Genomic DNA, 15,534 nt, shown 5'->3' on the forward strand with positions numbered 1-15,534 from the left:
GTCCTCTTCATTCCTAATGGGACCCTTCTCTGGGTTCCCACTGCCCTTCAGGGACGCCACACTTTCTCCCCCTCACTGCAGTCAATGGCTAATGAATGCTACTCCTTCCAGCTGCCTGGCAAGGGAGTGAGGGATTCCCTTAAGTGAGCCAAGATTCTCAGTATTTTCATGAAAATAAGAACTCTGCAGTCCTTTTAGTCCCTACATGTACTTGGGAGAAGAGGTGAGCGGGAATCACCCTCTTCAGTTTCCCAGGGAAAGCTTCCCAGCGTTTTGTGGCCTAAGAATTCATAAGAGTAGCTGAACAACATTACTTACACTAGCAAGTGAGATAACCAGTCAGAATTACAGGTTTCTTTTTCTTTTCTTTTCTTTTCTTTTCTTTTTCTTTCTTTTTTTTTTTCTGAGACAGAGTCTTGCTCTGTTGCCCAGGCTAGAGTGCTGTGGCGTCAACCTAGCTCACAGCAATCTCAAACTCCTGGGCTCTTGCGATCCTCCTGCCTCAGCCTCCCGAGTAGCTGGGACTACAGGCATGCGCCACCACGTCCAGCTAATTTTTCTGTTTTTAGTAGAGATGGAGTCTCACTCTTGCTCAGGCTGCTCTCAAACTCCTGAGCTCAAGCGATCCTCCCACCTCAGCTTTCCAGAGTGCTAGGATTACAGGTATGAGCCATTATAGGACATGGCAACCAAATCTAAAATTTCAGAAACATTAAAGACCCCTTTGTTGAAATGATATTTACAAGGTTAGATTTGTATTAAGCAAAAGTAGAGCTTGGTGGCAGTTAGCACATATCCCTGTAATGTTTCCATACTGCACAGGCCCATGGGACTGCTGTGCTCAGACGAACTCTTGACTCTTATCAAATCAGAATCTTTCAGCTGGCCTCTTGATGCAGGGGGTGACCACAGGGGAGCAGGGCAACATCTCTCTCTTGTTCTCTCTCTCTCTCTCTCTCTGACTCTTGGTGTGAATTCTGCAAACTTACACTCTGATCCAGTACCCAACCCACCCCCCTACTGCCAATGACTGCAATGTGAGTGTGAAATAAGTTTTATTGTGTTCAGTCACTGAAATTGCTGGTTGTTTGCTACAGCAGTTAGCCTACCCTGACCAATACATATACCAAGCAAAAAAGCATGTCTACAGAGCTCAAATTTCCTAGGAGGAATGCACAGAGGCCTGAAGATGATTTTCACTGTTAGCATGTGCTCACAGCTGAGCCAGGGCACAAGGTCAAGTGGCATTGTCCTCCTGTAGTCTTCAGACACCCACTTTATAGATAAGGAGATAGAGTCTCTGAGAGGCATGTACAAGCCATACAACTGGTAAGTGCAGACCTGAGAGCATTTCACAGCACCCTGGCCATGTGGCTTCTCTGAGAGGTGCAGAGGACACAGGAATTTATTGCATTTTTAAAACATATTCTTCCTGAAAATCTTTTTTCAAAACCTTTATGTGGGCTAGACACAGACATAGAAAAGCGTATGTGACAGATGTATTCAGCTCAGTGAAGTGTTACTCAGTGACCACACTGAGTGGCCACACTGAGTGGTACTGTGTGGCCACCACTCAGGCCCCTGTGATTGTCATGTCTCCTCTGGCACATCACGAACTGAGATTTCAAACTGAAAGTCCTGTAACATTTATCACAGTTAAATGTTTGCTTTCAAGAGGGCTGTCGTAGGTTTATTGTTGTGGTTTCTTTTTTTTTTTTTTTTTTTTTTTTTTTTTGAGACAGAGTCTCACTTTGTTGTCCAGGCTAGAGTGAGTGCCGTGGCGTCAGCCTAGCTCACAGCAACCTCAAACTCCTGGGCTCAAGCGATCCTCCTGCCTCAGCCTCCCGAGTAGCTGGGACTACAGGCATGCGCCACCATGCCCGGCTAATTTTATATATATATATCAGTTGGCCAATTAATTTCTTTCTATTTATAGTAGAGACGGGGTCTCGCTCTTGCTCAGGCTGGTTTTGAACTCCTGACCTTGAGCAATCCGCCCGCCTCGGCCTCCCAAGAGCTAGGATTACAGGCGTGAGCCACAGCGCCCGGCCTGGTTTCTTTTTAATTTGGTCCTGAGGTGTCTCTGTCAAGAGTGGCCACAAGCCAAGATAACCACTCCCCAGGAGCGCCCTGAGAAATGGGAAAGTTGGAATTGGGTATGTGTCAGGTGAGACACAATGAGGAGGTGAAAAGAAAATACATGAAACTGAAGAAATTTATTATTCACAGATCCCAGAGACATTCAGCTTCCCCTCAGGGCTTGTGGATCAGCTGGTTTAAAGAAAACATACAGGAAGGGGCACTTGTGTGGGACATTAGGTTTTATTATGGTCAGTAGCTGTGGGGTGTGTTTGATTTTTGGGTCAGTGAGACAAGGAACAAGTATCATAAACAACCACATGGGGCAGGGGAGTTTTATCTAAGCCAAACGTGACAGGGTACAGCTGGGTTTCAAACGACTTATGGAATCCTAAAAATGGATGCTGAGGCTGTAACTATATAAATTTATGACAAGGACTTTCTTTTCTCAAATTGAGATCAAATTCACATAACGTAAAATTAAAATGTTAAAGTGTACAATTCAGTGGCATTACATACATCCACAATGTCGTACAACCATCACCTCTTTCTAGTTGCAGAACATTTTTGTCACCCCAAAAGGAGACCCCCCAGACCCATATGCAGTCAGTCCCCATTGCCTCTTATCGTCAGCTCTAGGCATTCAGTAATCTCTTTTCTATCTCTATGAATTTGCCTATTCTGGACATTGCATATAAATGGCATCATGCAATATGTGGCCTTTTGGGTCTAACTTCTTTCACTGAACATGATGTTTTCAAGGCTCATCCACGTTGCAGTGTGGATTAGTACTTCATTCTTTTTATGGCTGAGTAATATCCCCATGCATGGGTAGACCATATTTTGTTTATCTGTCCATCAGTACATGGATATTTGGGTTGTTTTCACTTTTTAGCTATTGCGAAAAGCTTGGCTATGGGCACTTGTGTATGCGCATTTGTAAGAACACTAGTTTTCAATTCTTTGTGGCCTGTACCCAGGAGTGGAATTGCTGGGTCTTGTGGTGAGTCCAGGTAAATGTTTAGAGCAACTGCCAGACTGTTTTCCACAGTGGCTGCACCATGTTACCTTCCCGCCAGCAATGTGCAAGGCTTCTCATTTCTTCACGTCCTTACCAACAGTCCTTATTGTCCTTTTTCCCCAGTGGCTGTGCTTGTGAAGTGATATCTCATTATAAGGGCTTTCTTTCTTTTTTATTTCTCTTAGTCTTTTGATGTGCAGAAATTCTTTTTGTGCATTTTTTGTTGTGGCAAAAAAAATACATAACATAAAATTTACCATCTTATCCATGATTCTGCAAAGTGCAGGGTCTCTCTCACACATAGCCTCAGTTAGACTTGGGAGGCTTGGGACTGGCCTAGTGGCCCTGGTGTCCTTCTTCAGGATATCTGGATTTGGGGGTCCTCCCAGGGGATGTTCCTGCTTCCTCTGGAGTTGCTTGAGGCTCCTGCTACACTCTATGTTCTGTACCAAAGAGAAGCCCCAGCCTGGATGGGGGGTGCGGAAGCCCCTGACTCCTGCAACATGGTCTTTGTGGACTTGAGGATTTGGGACAGAAGGGTCTTTGCCAAGCTTCTATTCCCTCTTATGGAAATAATTAGGTGCTTCAGCTCTCCAAGAAGCTAGCAGTGAACAGCTGGCTTTGCTGTCTGCTCAGCAAAGCCAGTCTCATGGGGGACCAGAAGGCTCTGCTGCTCCTTAGTGTCTCCATGGGTCAGAAAGGAAGAAGCCCTAAGAGATTCAGAAAATGTCCATTTGTAGAAGAGATGGCACCCAAGGAAGGCATGGGAAGTCTTCAAGTGAAAGTCTTGACTGGCCAGATCTCATCTGGGCACCTCCGAGGAGGGGTTGCAGGAAACTCTCTTGAGCCTCCTAATGAGGGGGCTGTGGGAGGTTCCTGAGGGTCCTGCTGCCCTCTCTCTAATAGGAGGCTTGATGGTGAAAGGAAGTGGCCTCCTGAGACTGTGCATGGATAAGCCCTGGAGTTGGAGGGCAGTGCCAGTAAAGCTATTGTTACTCCCCAAGGCCTGCAGCCGGTTCTAGCCTGCCCAGCTCCATGGGCAGCTTGGCTTGTGGCATGGACTTGTCTGACATCTACTTTCATGCGGGCAAAGCCCTCCTCTTTCTTCTTCACCCATGCAGCCCAGTGGGTGGATCAATGCCTGGGGAAGAGCTATTGCTGGGAGATCTTTGTTGAATGACTAAAATAGTCGTAGGAGAAAACCCACTGAGAGGATGACATTGCTTCTTACCCTATTCCTGTTTCCCTAGACCTAACCTCAGACTTGGTGGTCAATTCATGCCACAGCACCCACTCACTCAAAGCTCCACTTGATGACAACAAACCAGCTTATTTGAAAATAGGGTTGTTGCAGATGTAATGAGTTAAATTAACACAAGGTCATACTGGAGTAGGGTGGGACCCTGATCCAACATGACTAGTATCCTTATAAAAAGGGCACATTTGGACACAGACACACCCAGAGGGAGAATGCCACAGAAAGACAAAGGCAGAAGTTGGCTGATGCAGGAGAAGCCAAGGGACCCCAAAGGTTGCCAGCAACCCTGTGCCCTGGGAGAGAGGCCTGGAACTCACTCTTCTGCACTGTTCTCAGGAGGAACCCACCCTGCCAGCACCTCCATCTCAGGCTTCTGGCCTCCCCAACTGGGAGAGTCCGTTTCTGGTGTTAAAGCCACTCAGAGTTTGTGGTACTTCATTAGGGCAGCCACAGGGCTCTGCTCAGTCTCCTCATGGGTCTTCCAAGACTACTATGTTCAGTGGCCTCTCCATTTATTCTTTCCCAAAAGTTGTTTTTTTAAACAGATAATTTTTAAAAGTAAAATTGCATTTAAGTTTAGGTGTACAACTTAACAAGTTTTGATCAAAGTGTATCTTTGACAACTAAAACCTCAATAAAGAACTTTTCCAGGCCGGGCGCTGTGGCTCACGCCTGTAATCCTAGCTCTTGGGAGGCCGAGGCGGGCGGATTGCTCAAGGTCAGGAGTTCAAAACCAGCCTGAGCAAGAGCGAGACCCCGTCTCTACTATAAATAGAAAGAAATCAATTGGCCAACTGATATATATATATAAAAAAAAATTAGCCGGGCATGGTGGCGCATGCCTGTAGTCCCAGCTACTCGGGAGGCTGAGGCAGAAGGATCACTCGAGCCCAGGAGTTTGAGGTTGCTGTGAGCTAGGCTGACGCCACGGCACTCACTCTAGCCTGGACAACAAAGCGAGACTCTGTCTCAAAAAAAAAAAAAAAAAAAAAGAACTTTTCCATTGCTTCAGAAAGTTCCCTCATGCCCTTCTAGTCAATGTCCACCTCACATAGGCAGTCACTGTCTGGTTCCTGTCTCTCCAGCTCTGTCTATTCTAGAACTTCATATGCATGGAATTATACAGTATGTAGTCTTTTATGTCTGCTATTTTGTGATTCTTCCAGTTTGTTGTGGTCCTTTTTATTGCCCCACAGTATTCCAAATAAAACTACTATGAACATTCTTGTATAAGTTGTTTTGTGAGCATATACTTTTGAATATGGAACTGAAGGATAATAGGGTAAGCCTATGTGTCTTGCTCCACTTTCTGTTGCTGTAACAGAATACGACAGACTGGGCAATTTATTAAGAAAAAAAATTTATTTCTGACAGTTCTGGAGGCTGGGAAGTCCAATATTAAGTGCCGGCATCTGGCAAGGGCCTTCTTGCTGTGCCATCCCATGGTGGAAGGTGTAAGGGTAAAAGAGCGTGAGAGAGCAAGACAGCAAGAGGGGGCTGGACTGAAATTTTTCAAAATGTTTTTGTTGTACTTCTCTTTTTATTATAAGTCATTTCTTTCCCCTCACGTCTTACTGTATGCAGTTAAAACTAGCCATGTGCCTCCTTCAATATTTTGCTTAAAGATTTCTTCCACCAGATACCCTAGGTCAACCTTCTTAAATTCTGCCTTCCATAAAACCCTTGGGGCATGAACAGTAGCCAAGGTCTTTGCTACTTTATAACAAGGAAGGCCTTTGCTCCAATTTCCAGTATGTTGTTCCTCATTTCTGCCTGAGACCTTATCAGAATGGCCTTTCTTGTTCATATTTTCTACCAACATTCTGATCATGACTATTTAAGTAATCTTTAACAAATTTTAGGGTCTTCTGACAGCTCTTTACTTCTTCTTGAGCCCTCACTAGAGTTGTCCTTACTGCTCTGTTCATGGCAATCTAGGCTTGTTTCTAGCCTGCTTTGCTAGTTCTTCCAGCCTCTACCCATCACCCAGTTCCAAAGATGCTTCCACATTTTCAGGAATTTATTATAGCAACACCCCGATTCTTAGTACCAATTTTCTGTCTTAGTCCTTTTTGTGTTGCTATGACAAAATACCACACATAGGGTAATTTATAAAGAAAAGATATTTATTTCTCACAGTGCTAGAGGCTGGGAAATCCAGTATCAATCAAGGTGCCAGCATCTTTGGAGAACAAGGGGGGGGAGGGGGCAAACCTTACCCTTTCATCAGGGGCCCCCTCCCGTGATAACAGGATTTACCCGTTCATTAGGGCAGAGCCCTCATGGCCTAATCATCTCTAACGGCTCCCCCCCATTAATACCATCACAGTGGCAATTAAATTTCAACATGAGTTTGGGAGGGGACATTCAAACCAAAGCCATATACCTAACTTTTTAAGAGGCTGACAAAACTGGTGCCTCTTTTTCTCCCTACCTAAAGGGACTCAGCCACCCCTTCCTCCTCCACATGTGCCAAGACCTTACCTGATGTGTCTTGGGAACATCAGGGCAGGGTCAGGAGGGTTGATTCTGGATTTAGGTTTGGCCCAGCCTCCTCTCTGCCAGGTGAATACTGAATTACCTTAGACAAGGTGCTTTAAGTTTGCAATCTTCTGTTCCCTCATATGTAAAATGGAGGTAATAGTTGTGAGAATTAACTTAGTGCTTGTAAACACAAGCGTCAATTAGATGTTCATGAGACTGAATTCACAATTCCTTTCTGCTTCCTATCTGCAAGCTAAGTCCTTGAAAGATTGAAAAAAAATTTTTTTTAAATAAATACAGTCTCACTGTGTCACCCAAGCTGGAGTACAGTGGCATGATAGCTCACTGCAACCTCAAACTCCTGGGCTCAAGGGATTCTCCTGCCTCAGTCTCCTGTGTAGCTGGGACTACAGGCGTGTGTCACCATGCCTGGCTAATTTTTAAATTTTCTGTAGAGATGGGGTCTTGCTATGTTGCCCAGGCTGGTCTCAAACTCCTGGCCTCAAGTGATCTTCCCACTTCAGCCTCCCAAAATGCTGGGATTACAGGCATGAGCCACTGCGCCTGGCCAAGAAAAAATGTTAATGGTTCTTGATAAATTCATCAATGGAGCACCCTGGGTTGAAGAGTCGAGGAGTTTGATCAAGATCTTGACCGGACCTCACCTTCCTCTTCTTTCCTACAGGCAGCACCTCCTGGGTTTCTAACTCCTGCTGCCCTCTCCTCTCTACCAGTGTCACAATGCCACACTGCCCCATTACTCTGGTTCCCTGTCATTTTCTAGCAACTTCTCCAGGACCATCTCCACATATCTCATGGTTTTGTTACATCTCTCATTCATGAATTGCTGTTAAAGGTTCAGCAATAAGAAGATGCTCAAGTCAGAAAACAGATTGGTGGTTGCCAGGCACTGGGGAGCCAGGGCAATGGGGGGTGACTGCTTAATGGATTTTTTTGGGGAGATTGATGAAAATGTCTTGGAACCAACCAGACAGCAGTGGTGGTTGCATAATTAATTGTACGTTATATGAATTTTACCTCAACAAAAAATTAAATTAAATAAAAAGAAACTGCTCAAGTGCCATGCAGTCAAGAACCTCATTCTTGCTTTGTATTTGTGGCTGTGTTCACAGATGGGCGTGCATGACATTTTCCTATAGTCTATCTTGTACTGAATTCCTCATATAGTGAAAATGTCCTGAAGTGAATCTGCCAGGTCCCTGTGCTTGTCCTTCCCTTCTGGATACCAGGTCTTTGGGGGCATCCAAACTCTAGCTCCTCTGTCCAACAATATTCTGGTATGATTCATTTTGAGACAAGGTTCAGAGAGAAAAGGCTGCAGTTAACAGAGGCTTCACTATCGCTCTGAGAGTCTTGGCTCCAGGGATCCAGTCTTGAGCTTACATCTCTCAAGGTATCTGCTCAGTCCTCTTGCAGGCTCAGGTCATGTTGACAGGTGGCGCGATAACTTCCATTTCTTCCTCCCAGACTTCTCCTCCTTAAGGTTGGGGCATCCCACATTTTTGGGTCTCGGAGGAGGCCTGACCCGAGGTCTGAGCTGCTCTCTGAACTGTTTCCTCGCATCCCTGTTGTGTTGAAGCAAAGGGCAGATATCTTACCAGTTTATCTATAAGTATTTCAGTGTGTACCTGAAACATGGATCTTTTTGTTGACATAGTCTAAACACCACACCTAATTTTTAAAAACAATTCCATAGTATTAAATATGCAGTGTCGCCTTACTGCCACATACATGTCATACATTCCCTTTTATTTCTGAAGGATATTTTTGCTGAGCACAGAATTCTAGGTTGGCATTTGTTTTCTTTTTGAAATACTAAGCATTTTAAAAAAAATTGTTCCCTTCATGAACTACTGAGCTCAAGTGATCCTCCTGCGTCAGCCTCCCAGAGTGGTAGGATCACAGGCTTGAGCTACTGTCCCAACTGATTGTTCTCTTCTGACTTTCATTGTTTCTGTTGAAAAGGCAGCTGTCATTCTATTGTTGTTCCTTGGGACATAATCAGTCTTATTTTCCTCTGGCTCTTTTTAAGATCCTCTGTTTTTCTTTGGTGTTTAGTGTTTTTGTTCTGATGACACTTGGTGTGATTTTCTTTGCATTTATCTTGCTTGGGATTTGCATTGCTGCTTGGGTTTGTGACTTGATGTCTTTTGTCAGTTTTGGAAATTCTCAGCCATTATTGATTCTGCCCTATTCTCTCATTCCTCCCCTTCTAAGACTCTGGTTACATGTACATTAGACCTTTTCACCATATGCCTATGTCTTCTAGGTTCCTGTCTGCGTTTTCCAACCTTTGTCTCTATACATTCTGAATACTTTCTTCTGAACTATCTTCCAGGTCACTAAAACTCTATTTGCGTGGGTCTAATTTGCTTTTAAACCCCTCACTGACTTCTTAAATTAATGTATTTTTCAGTTCTCCATTGGTTCCTTTTGGAGCTCCTAGGTTTTTTGTTTATTTGTTTTTCTTGTTTGTTTGTTTGTTTTAGCATCTCACTCTGTTGCCCAGGCTAGAGTACGATGGCATCATCATAGCTCATAGCAACCTCATATTCCTGGGCTCATGCAATCCTCCTGGCTCACCCTCCCAAGTAGCTGGGACTACAGGTGTGCACCACCATGCCTGGCTAATTTTTCTATTTTTTGTAGAGACAGGGTCTTGCTATGCTGCTCAGGCTGGTCTTGAACTCCTGACCTCAGACGATCCTCCCTCCTTAGCCTCCCAAATTGCTAGGATTACAGGTGTAAGCCACCCCAACTGGCCTGGAATTCTTAGTTTTCTGCCAAAATTCTTAACATTTTTCACTTTAACAAAAAAAGAAACAAGAAAACCATCCCGACGGAGCAGGGTGGCTCATACCCATAATCTTAGCACTCTGGGAGGCCAAGGCAGGAGGATTGCTTGAGCTCAAGAATTTGAGACAAGCCCCATATCTACTAAAAATAGAAAAAAATTAGCCGGGCATGGTGACATACACCTGTAGTCCCAGCTACTTAGGAGGCTGAGGCAGGAGGATCACTTGAGCCCAGGAGTTTGAGGTTGCTGTGAGCTAGGCTGAGGTCACAACACTGTAGCCCAGGCAACAGAGAGAGACTCTGTCAAAAAAAAAAGGGGGGAGGGAGGGGATAGAGGAAAGAAGAAAGAAAGAAAAAGAAAGAAAGAGAAAGAAAGAAAGAAAGAAAGAAAGAAAGAAAGAAAGAAAGAAAGAAAGAAAGAAAGAAAGAAAGAAAGAAAAGAAAGGAAGGAAAGAAAGAAAGAAAACTTGGAGCCTACATCTATCTCCACCACCCCTCCCCACCAACCCCCACACCGTGGCTGAGACCACAGAAGACCTACATATTAGAAGTATACTGGACGCTTTTCAGGAATTTTCTTATTTAACCTCACAGGAGCTTTTCTTATAGCTTATCACTTCTTTTTTGAAAAACCTTGTTCTTCCTTAGCTTCTGTAACACCACAATCTCCTGATTTTACTCTCAGTCTCTTTTGCTACTTTATCCTCCTCTATGTGACCTTTAAATGTGCGACTGCCTCAGTCTAAGCCTTTTCCTCATTTATACACTCTCCCTGGGGAATCACCCATGACGTCAATTACCCCATATTTGTGTCTTGCACCCCAGTTCTCTGTCCATTTTTGCTGGGTTATTTCACAGGCAGCTCAAACTCAGCCTGTCCCAGGTTCAAGGCAAGCTTCACTAATGCTCACCAGTCTTGCCTGTCTTCCAGTTTGTTATCTCAGCTCAGACCAAAAGCCTGGGAGTTGTTCTGTCTCCTCACCCTTTCCCTCACCCCAAACCGCCAATCACCAAGTTCTGCTACTGAGTCTGCTTCAGCCCGACATGAGAGATTTGGGGATTTTAGTCCATGGGGTTTTACCTGGTGATTGGATCATCTGAGACTGTCATTAGAGAGTCATTTGAGGACTCAGGATTCTGGATGGCTGAACTTCTCTGCTGCCACCAGGCAATGAGGAAAATCTTTATGGGATAAATGGAGGTGACATGATCTGGCTGAGAGATCCTGTCCAAAGCCAGGTGGCCCTGAAGGGGAAAGTACCACTTTGGATTCTCATGCCCAATGGCCTTGATCTCCACTCCGTTTCAGTCACCTGTTCACAATTACACACCGGACCTTGCCATCCCCTCCACAATATTCCTTATCTCAGACATCTTCAAGTCTACCCTCCTCTTCTGCAGCCACAGCTCCTGTCTGTCCTTCTTACCTCTCACTGCTATCTTACCTGCTCTTTGGCCTTCATTCACGCATTCAGATCCTTGGCCCTGCCACTTAATACTATTAACAATACCAACTATCACTTAGTATCACTTCTGTCTGCCAGGCAGCACGTGAGTTCTTTATATGTACTCTCTTGTGTAATGCCTGAAAGAAACCTAATGGGTCAATAGTATTATTATTATTGTCATCATTATTCTCAACCTCTCTGAAGCACAAAAAGGTTAAATGACTTGTCCAAGCAAGTGCCAGAGAGGAAACTTAAACTTAGGGCAACTTGATCCCAGAAGCAGCCCTCTGAACCATTTTCCTGCAACACACCCATTTCCTCTTGGTCTTGTGTCCTTACCTTCAGTCGCTCTGACTTCATAGGGCAAGTAGGGCCAGCAGGTTCCCACCACCCCGCACCACCTTCCTTCAAGTATTTCTCTCTCCCCTTGGATTGCAGTGGTGACTTCCAGCTTCTACCTGAGCTCTGCTTTCGATCCTTGTCAGTCTCCTTGGAGACTTTGGTCTCTTTTGTGTATCTGCCATCCTGCATGCTTTATTGGATTCTTTCTTTCAGCGAATAAATATGATCTCCCCCTTCCCAGTCAGGCATCTGAAGAGTTGTTCCATCGACTGTCCCCCACTGCCTGGCCTCCCACTCCCCCTCAGCCCACAGCTGTCAGGCCTCTGTCACTGCCACTCCACTGGAAAGGCTCACCCCAAGATCTCAAATGCTTTCCTTCTTAATGTTCAGTCAACACTCTGACTTCCTTACCTTACCAATTACATTTGATGCTGTGCCATGGCGTCAGCCTTGCTCACAGCAACCTCATACTCCTGGGCTCAAGCAATCCTTCTGCCTCAGCCTCCTGAGTAGCTGGGACTACAGGCATGTGCCACCATGCCCAGCTAATATTTTCTATATATTTCTATCTGTCCAAGTAATTTCTTTGTATTTTTAGTAGAGACGGGGTTTTGCTTTTGCTCAGGCTGGTCTTGAACTCCTGAGCTCACACAGTCTGCCTGTCTCGGCCTCCCAAAGTGCTAGGATTACAGGCGTGAGCCACCACACCTGACCTACTCTGCCTTCTTAAACACTTCCTAACTTCGGCTCCCGGGGACCCCACTATTTAGGTTATTTTCCTACCACTTTGGTTTCTCCTTCATTGGCTCTTCCCCCTGCTCCCCAGGACTCCTCACTTTGCACATGTGCTCAGGCCGAGCTCATCCATCTCTGCCACGTTAACCTGCCATCCCCGTGCTACCTGGCCCCTCCCATAGCCATTTCTCAATCTTGGATTTTTCCTCCAAGTTGCAGGCTATTCGGTTCTAGCTCAATTTGCTAAAAGCTAATTCTCAGAAATTATCAAGAATACACTCTTTTGAAAAAAATGATAAAGTTTAGAACCATTCATATTGGAGAGGGTGGTTTTAACAGCTTTGGATTGTTTTGGTTGACTGGCCATCATTTTGATTTTACAGAGCATTTTCAGGAGTTGTCCATTTGCTTCTGTGACTGTAGGAGCTGGAGGGAGAGGGGTCCTTGACCAAGGAAGAGATAGGGAGAGAGTCAACTATGTCATAGCCAGGCCACTGCTGCCAGAGGGCAGAGAGAAGGAGAGACTGACTGAGAGAATATCCTTATGAAAATATTGCTTATTAACATCTTCTTATTCAATAATCTGCTCAAGAATGCATTCAAGAATATATTCATATATTCTTATATTGATGAAGAACCTATTCACCAGGTGCATATTTATGAAGAATATATTCATGCATATATACTTGAGCATAGTTAGTATCTTGAATGTTCTTATGGCCAGACCTTTTGTGTAGATGGAAAGACACTAATAAGGAATTATTTTCGGGATGGACACCCTGCTGACCAACTCCCCATCCCTGCGAGCAGTAGCCTAGTCCATGTTGTCAGCCACCTGTCTTCTCAACAAGGATCTGGGGCAGAGACAAATGGAATATCCCTTGAAATGCTGTTGGGAACTGGCCATCTAGGGGGTTTCTTCCTGTGGTGTCAGTCAAGCCCTGGCCTTACCATGTGCATGAGCACCACTGTCTATGCCAGGCCTGTGGCCATCCTCCCTCCTTGTGGTGGGCTCTTTTGTTCTGCAGCGCCTTCGCTCTTCTCTGGCGTCACTGCTGCTGGCTTGGGTCAAGACTTCCTTGGCTCTACCCTAAATGACATGCCACATGGCCTGTGTCCTTCTGGCCTGTCCTTCTCAGCGCCCAAATGAGGAATTTCAAAAAAGATTTTAGGTTATGAAATATTTCAAACTCAGGGGAAATGTAGAGAATAGTATAATTAACAGCCCAGCTTCTTCACTGGCCAGATTTATAGCTTCAAGTCTTATTTTTTAAGAAACTTTAAAAGATTCAGTTGAAGTTCTCTCATTACCCCTTCCCACCCCATCTCCCTTCCGCTGGCCTCCCTGTCCTCGTTTGGGTGCTCATTTCTGTGCATATACAACAGGTAGTGATGTTTTGCTTGTGGGGTTTTTTTTGTTTGTTTTTTGTTTTGAGACAGAGTCTCACTTTGTTGCCCGGGCTAGAGTGAGTGCCGTGGCGTCAGCCTAGCTCACAGCAACCTCAAACTCCTGGGCTCAAGCAATCCTACTGCTTCAGCCTCCTGAGTAGCTGGGACTACAGGCATGTGCCACCATGCCCGGCTAATTTTTTCTATATATATTAGTTGGCCAATTAATTTATTTCTATTTATAGTAGAGATGGGGTCTTGCTGTTGCTCAGGCTGGTTTTGAACTCCTGACCTTGAGCAATCTGCCTGCCTCAGCCTGCCAGAGACTAGAATTACAGGTGTGAGCCACCGCGCCCGGCCTGCTTGTGGTTTTTAACAGCTCTATTGAGATATAATTTACATGTCGTAAAATGCTCTGTTTTAACTACATTTCAACGGTTTTTGGTAAATTTACTGAGTTGTACAACTATTACCACAATCCAATTTTTTTGTTTTTGTTTAAATAACATCTTTATTGAGATGTAATTCACATCCCATAAAATTCCAGTGGTTTTTAATATATTCACAGAGTTGTGCAATCATCACTACTATCTAATTTCACAAAATTTCATCATCCCCAAGGGAAACCTTGTCCCCATTACAGTCCCTCTCCATCTCCCTCCTCCAGCCCTGGCACCCCCTCATCTGCTTCTTATCTCTGTGGGTTGGCTTCTTCTGGACATTTCGCAGAGATGGAATGATGCACTATGTTGTATTTTATGACTGCTCAATCTCTATAATCAGCATGTTTTTATAGAGTAACTACTGCATGCTAAACACTGGTCCTGGGGATATTTGTGGAATTTAATAACATACATAGAGTGTTTAGGTTTTAGTTTCTACCACTTCTAATCTATGGCTGTTTTCATAAAGCTGTTACAAAAGAATAACTATATATAAAATATATATGAAGATCAGTGTACGTGTGACTGATCTGTGTGTGAGTGTTCCTAGGCAGACCTGGGGTAGGAGGCAGGTTTTGACTAGAGTCTTGGGAGAGAGGAGGAAGTCAAAATTGGAACTCAAATCTAGTGTAGGTGCAGGACTGCTCACTGTCAGTACAAGCTCTGGGCGAGGTACTAATGGAATATTACTTTCTCTTTTGTTCCCAAGACAAACATTGATGGAAGAGCAGGTGAATGACCACCTGCAGGGCCACCTGGATGAGATTTACCACCTCAAACAGAATCTGGCCTGCACTGAAGAGAAAATGGCATATCTGTCCTATGAGAGAGACAAGGAAATATGGGTGAGAATCTCATGGGGGAGCCTTTCAAGACATGGCCAGTGAGAAGGACGTAGGGATGAGTGAATCCATTCTGATATCTCTAAACCAAAGGAAGACCTGAATCTTTGAGCTATATACCCCCCTGCCGAGGGTTCCATGGGAACACACATGCTTGTTTTAGAGCTAGCAGTGTCCAGTCTTTACGTGCATGTTCCACTTCCCACCATCCGGCTTAGTTGGTTTTGGAACTTTGGAGCTGCAGTGCTCAACCTTGAGGGCTCATCAGAACCACCTGGCAGGCTTGTTCCAAGGCGGTGGCTGGCCCCAGCCCAGAGCCTCTGACTCAGGAGATCTGGGGTAGGGCTGCTTCTGTTGGTGCTGTGGGTGCAGGGAGTGCCCTCTGAGAATCCCTCCTTTAGACCTGGCTTCCCTCTCCTCACTCTTTTCCATACCCAGAGCTCCTACTCCTGTCCTAGGTTAGCTCTGTTCCCACCAGGCCCTCAGTCTTAGGAGACAATGGATAAGGGAGTGTGGTTGAGTCAGACGAGGCTTGGCTGTTTCTGATGGGCCCTGGCAGCAGCTCTGTGTCTTCACTGGATGTGCTCTAACTTCTCCACTTCCTTCCTAAGATATTCAACTCAATGATACTTGCTGCACCCTCTTTAGGAACCGAATTAAATGACTGCAGTTCTGT

The 15,534-nt window shown here is 44.9% G+C and overlaps 1 protein-coding gene across 2 annotated transcripts in view; it reads left to right on the forward strand.

The window, feature by feature from the left end:
• Window positions 1-15,534, forward strand: part of TEX28 (testis expressed 28) — a 67,691-nt gene that overhangs the window by 51,560 nt on the left and 597 nt on the right. For both annotated transcript variants that reach the window (XM_012757286.2, XM_020285020.2), the window contains one exon: window positions 14,726-14,861. In XM_012757286.2, coding sequence (XP_012612740.1) covers window positions 14,726-14,861 — 136 coding nt within the window. The remainder of the gene's footprint in view (window positions 1-14,725; window positions 14,862-15,534) is intronic.

Source organism: Microcebus murinus, unplaced genomic scaffold, assembly GCF_040939455.1.
Source record: "Microcebus murinus isolate Inina unplaced genomic scaffold, M.murinus_Inina_mat1.0 scaf003_hap2_Mmur4.0, whole genome shotgun sequence".
NCBI lineage: Eukaryota > Metazoa > Chordata > Mammalia > Primates > Cheirogaleidae > Microcebus > Microcebus murinus.